Genomic DNA, 5,348 nt, shown 5'->3' with positions numbered 1-5,348 from the left:
TCAGTGATTTCTTTTTCATCCCACTGTGCTTTGATCTCCTGCTATACAGCACAAGATCTAACAGTGGAAACTTTTGAAGATGATAGATGAATTTTGCTAATCCACTTTTCATAATCCTTACAAGAAATGTCTGTCCTTATCAGTCAAAAAAGTTTTAAGAGCTGTTGTTTCTAGAAAGTCTCATATGGTCCGGGTTGCAAACTATGGAATTACTGTTCTGAAATATTTTACTAGCATGTTTTGAAATGTTGTTGTTAATGCTTTAGAATAAATGAAAAAAAGATGCTTCTTTGTTAACCGTCCTTCGTTTGTTGAATTTTCTCACTAAAACGCAAAACTCATTTGCAAGACAGCACTGTGCAGTGGTGAATATTTGCTGTCCTTATTGGTGTTAATTGCCCTGCTTCCATTTCATATTATTGGAATTCACTGAAGTAGTCAACTTAATCCAAACATACTAATTCCAAACATTATATGGCACTGAAGCGAATGGTGAAAGTCTTGGCTCACAAGATGTAAAGCATTGTAGCTGATGGGAACTGTTGCGACAGAAAGCAGCAGACAGAAAGTAGCGTACTGTTTGCAGATTTGGGGGTAATAATATGTGGCATCTTCTAGGAAGGAACAAGTGCCTGTTCTTGTCCCTGGATGAAATTCACGTTTATATCATCCAGATGAAGTCAGTAAAGTTGCTTCAGTTGCCCAGGATTTTGTCCAGCGCCGTGTTGCCCAATACGTCTTTCGTTAGTTGAGCTCCCCATGTCCCTGGAAAACCCTGCTTAGAGAAATTTTCCAGCAATACTTAGGATTATAAAAAGTTTTCTCCAGGACTGATTATATTTTATCTCTTTTCTTTATAATAGCTTTGGGCCAGATTATGCTCTATGTCGATGGCATGAATGGAGTAATAAATCACAATGAAACCATCCAATGGCTGTACACACTTATTGGGTCAAAGGTAAGACACTCTCCAAAATTCTCATGTTATATGTTTTTAGTGTTCTTTAAATGTATTTTATTTGTATTACGTATGCATTTAGAGTAGGAACAGACTGTATATTAGGTTCTAAATGAGTACATAACACTCTGCATGGAAGCCAGGACACGCCGAGCTGTTATTTCTTTTCTACTGTTTTTGTACCCTTTTGTGCTGTCGGCACATGATCTGCTCTTAAAAGCAAAGGCAAAGACGCCAAAGATGCCCTTGTTACTGTCTGTGCTGCCATTGCAGTTGACCATGGAGAAGATTTTTTAGTCCTGCAGTTGCAGTTCCCAAGACGTTCTTTGGAACCACTTTTTGGGGTGTTTCGTTCTGCCTTTCAGTTCTATGAATGCAAATCCTTTTCTACAGTTTCACCATTCTACACTGCTCAACTTTGCTGAGCACTGGGGGACAACAATTCAGAATTACTTCCTTCTTAGAATAGAATAGACTAGACTATTTCATTTGGAAAGGACCTACAATGATCATATAGTCCAACTGCCTGACCAATTCAGAGCTGACCAAAGGTTCAAGCATGTTATTAAGGTCATTGTCCAAATGCCTCTTAAACACTGACAGGGATGAGGCATCAACCATCTCTCTAGGAAGCCTTTCTCAGGATTTGACCACCCTCTTGTGATGAAATAAAAGTAAAATAGTAAAGCCTTTCCCACCATTTCTTACAGCATTCTGATTGAGAAACTGGCTGCTCAATGGCCTGGACAGGTGTACTCTTTGCTGGGTAAAAAACTGGCTGGGTGGCCAGGCCCAGAGCTGTGGTGAATGGAGTTAAATCCAGTTGGAGGCTGGTCACAAATTATGTTCTCCAGGGCTCAGTGTTGGGGCCAGTTCTGTTTAACATCTTTATCAACAACCTGGTCGAGGGAATTGAGTGCACCATCAGCAAGTTTGCAGATGACACTAAGCTGGGTGGAAGTGTCAATCTGCTTGAGGGTAGGAAGGCTCTACAGAGGGACCCGGACAGGCTGAATCAATGGGCCAAGGCCAATTGTATGATGTTCAACAAGGCCAAGTGCCAGGTCCTGCACTTTGGTCACAACACCCCCATACAACGCTACAGGCTTGGGGAAGAGTGACTGGAAAGCTGCTTAGCAGAGAGAGATCTGGGGGTTCTGGTCAACAGCCGGCTGAACGTGAGCCAGCAGTGTGCCCAGGTGGCCAAGGAGGCCAACAGCATCCTGGCTTGTATCAGAAACAGTGTGACTAGCAGGAGTAGGGAAGTGATCCTTCCCCTGCACTTGGCATTGGTGAGGCCACACCTCGAATCCTGTGTTCAGTTTTGGGCCCCTCAGTTCAAGAAGGACATTGAGGCACTGGAGCAGGTCCAGAGATGGGCAATGAAGCTGGTGAGGGGTCTGGAGCACAAGTCTTATGAGGAGCGGCTAAGAGAACTTGGGGTGGTTTAGTCTGGAGATGAGGAGGCTGAGGGAAGACCTTATGGCCCTCTACGACTGCCTGAAAGGAGTTTGTAGTGAGGTGTGTGTTGGTCTCGTCTCCCATGTAGCAAATGATAGGACAAGAGGAAATGGCCTCAAGTTGTGCTAGGGGAGGTTTTTATTGGCTATTAGGAAAAATTTCTTCTCCAGAAGAGTTGTCAAGCATTGGAACAGGCTGCCCAGGGAAATGGTGGAGTAACCATCCCTGGGGGTATTTAAAAGACGTGTAGATGTGGTGCTTAGGGACATGTTTTAGTAGTGGACAGGTATGATTGGACTTGATGATCTTAAAGGTTTTTTCCAACCAAATGATTCTATGAAATGCTTCCAATGTCAAGTCTTCTTGTGCCTGAAAAGCCCTAGAAGACAAAGTCTGGTATCTGCCTACAGGGCATTCTTTGTTGGTCCCTACATACAAGGGGGCAAAAGCTGAAGGCCAGAATATGTGCCACTTGGGTTGATCTTCTCCCCTGGAGTAGTGATTTATATCATACACAACCCACTTTTAAGGCCATCTTTGCTGGAAATTGAAAAGGAAGCAGAACACAGATTCTGCTGGCACACCACCCTGCAGGGCCGTAGGGTAGGTAAGGCCACAAATACACCATTCTCTAGTTTGTTGGCTCTCCAACTTGAGGAAGTTTATTAAGTTCTGCAGGGACTGCTGCTGTTCTTGCCATGTAGACCTGCTTGGGATAGATCTGTATGACACGATAGCTGGAACGGACGGGGCATGTTAGCTATTGTTAACAACTTTAAAGTTTCCATAATTGGTGGAGTTGAATCCATAGTTAGAATTACTAAGACATTTCCAGGAACTTTCCCTGAAGTAGCTGAGTCGTAGAAAGTTGCTGCTGGATACTGTAGTGACACAGAGATGCTGCCGCTCTCCCTCTTTCCCCTGATAGCTTTCATAACACAAGGAGAAAAAGAGCTCAATGTCCCAGGGGCCTTTTTCAACCACTACAGAATTTTTTCTACAATGTGCAAACTTCACTGCTGCAGCAGATTATCAAGTCAAAGAACAGATGCTGCAGTGTTGAAAGAACTGACTTGTGTTGGGTTGATGTACCTGTATTGGTAGATATATAAAAGTAAGGTAATTATGGTTATCAAATCTCAGGCTTGCAGGGCGCAGTTCGTGATTGGGAGAAGATGAGGAGAAACCTTTCCCCCATGTAAGATGTTCCACTGTTGGCTGGGCAATTTGCCCTCTTGAAACAGGGAATGTTAGCCACAGTTGGAAAAGTGGTGCAATACGAGCGAGAAATGCTTTGCTTGATATATATATTCTCATTTTCTATGGAAAAGATAAAAGAGACAAGCAATAAAGGAAAAAAAAAAATACTGCCATATCCGTGACTATTTTAATTCTCTAATGCACCTAATGGGAGTAGGATGGGAGAGAAACACGACTGTACGGATTCCTTGCAGATTAAATTCTGTTTAGATTTTCTTGACCAGAGTACTTCAGCTTTCGTGTCCTTAAGCTCCTTTCTCCCTCCCCCATTGCCAGCCCGAATGATTATCTCCATGTCCTGGCTCAGTGCCTGCAGCTGAGGAATGCAGGCAATGTGCTTTGAATAGTTTGGTTTCAGGTAGCATCAAAGTTGCTTTTTCATTATTCTTTGACTGTCTTGGAAGAGATCTAAGTCCCTGTCTGTCTGCCAGAAGTTAACCGAAAGTATGGCAGGCTTACTGTCAGAGTGTGGTGGTGGGACAGCTGCTTTATGTACTTAAAGGTGGTTTTGACTTTCTGTGAAAAATGAACCCCTGGAATTTGCAACGCACCTACGGTCTAATTTGCAGCCCTGCTATGCTGGTGCCTTCTCCACAGCAAAGGCGGCGAAAACAAAACAAAAAAGGAATAGTGAAATTGCCAATTAAGTCTTGGGACAAATCCCTCTAATAAGATGCAGGAGGAATACAGCCATTCAGCTGCCACAGCTGTGACACATGCTTTCTTGCCTTCTCAAAAGCTCTGACCAGGTTTAATATACTCAGCAGTGGAGGCGATGGTATCTTTTTCACTGATTTTTTTTTTTTTTTGATCAAATTCTGTAAGGATTTTGACCCTTCACTGTTGCTTGCTCTGCTCTATTTGCATAGGGCTGCTGGCTCTGTGGCCCTTGCTCACTTCAAGTAGTGTGTTTGTGCTTTGTCCACTGCAGGTCACGCGTTCAGCAGAGAACCATACGGTCTGTCACACTCAGCACTGCAACAGCTGTAATTTTGGCACCCACCTCCAAGTTCACGTTAGGCACCCAGCGATGCTTCTGTACAGGGATAAGGGAAGGGGGCAGGAAATAAAATCTGAAATTTGTGAGAAAGGAGGACTGTAACAAATTTACTGAAAGCCTATCTAGATAGTTGTCATTGTATTCCTCGTTATTGCTAGTTCTGTGGCATTACCCCTCTAAGCATCAGTAGATGGTTATATAGGTGGATTGTCAGAAGTTGCTGATAATTTTAGCACTATGGTCTAAATTTGCTCTGAAAAAAGTTACTGGGGAGGTGATTAAAATTCCAGCAGCATGACTGCACTAGTGCTGCTGCCCTTACGCTGGGTAAGAGGCACCGGTGGTGTCAGGGTAAGGAACTGACAGGCAGGAAGAAAGTTAATCTTAGATGACTCATTTGTTCGTGGGGAGAAAGAGCCTCCTGTTTCAGATTGGTATTATATAGGTGTTAGACTGGAAACTTGAAGTTAGCAGTGCCCTTCTTCTGCCACCTTATTTGAAGAGAAGAGTGTTATCAGCAAATCCCAGGCTCTTATGGCCACTGCGGGTCCTTTGCAAGACACATCCGAGGAATGGGTGCCAGTGGCCTGTCACAGGCTGGCTGTAGACCCATTCTCCAGTCATCAGTGGCTCATAGATCCCTGGCATTAAACATTTACAGCATAATCC

General features: G+C 43.6%; 1 protein-coding gene across 1 annotated transcript in view; it reads left to right on the top strand.

Annotated features, from left to right (window-relative positions):
• The first annotated feature begins 877 nt into the window (after window positions 1-877).
• Window positions 878-5,348, top strand: part of FHOD3 (formin homology 2 domain containing 3) — a 165,987-nt gene continuing 161,516 nt past the window's right edge. The window contains exon 1 of the mRNA XM_035895475.1: window positions 878-958. Coding sequence (XP_035751368.1) covers window positions 878-958 — 81 coding nt within the window. The remainder of the gene's footprint in view (window positions 959-5,348) is intronic.

Source organism: Egretta garzetta, unplaced genomic scaffold, assembly GCF_000687185.1.
Source record: "Egretta garzetta isolate BGI_Z169 unplaced genomic scaffold, ASM68718v1 scaffold405, whole genome shotgun sequence".
Taxonomy (NCBI): domain Eukaryota; kingdom Metazoa; phylum Chordata; class Aves; order Pelecaniformes; family Ardeidae; genus Egretta; species Egretta garzetta.
The sequence above is the reverse complement of the archived record's forward strand: the minus strand, read 5'-3'. Positions and strand labels throughout refer to the sequence as shown.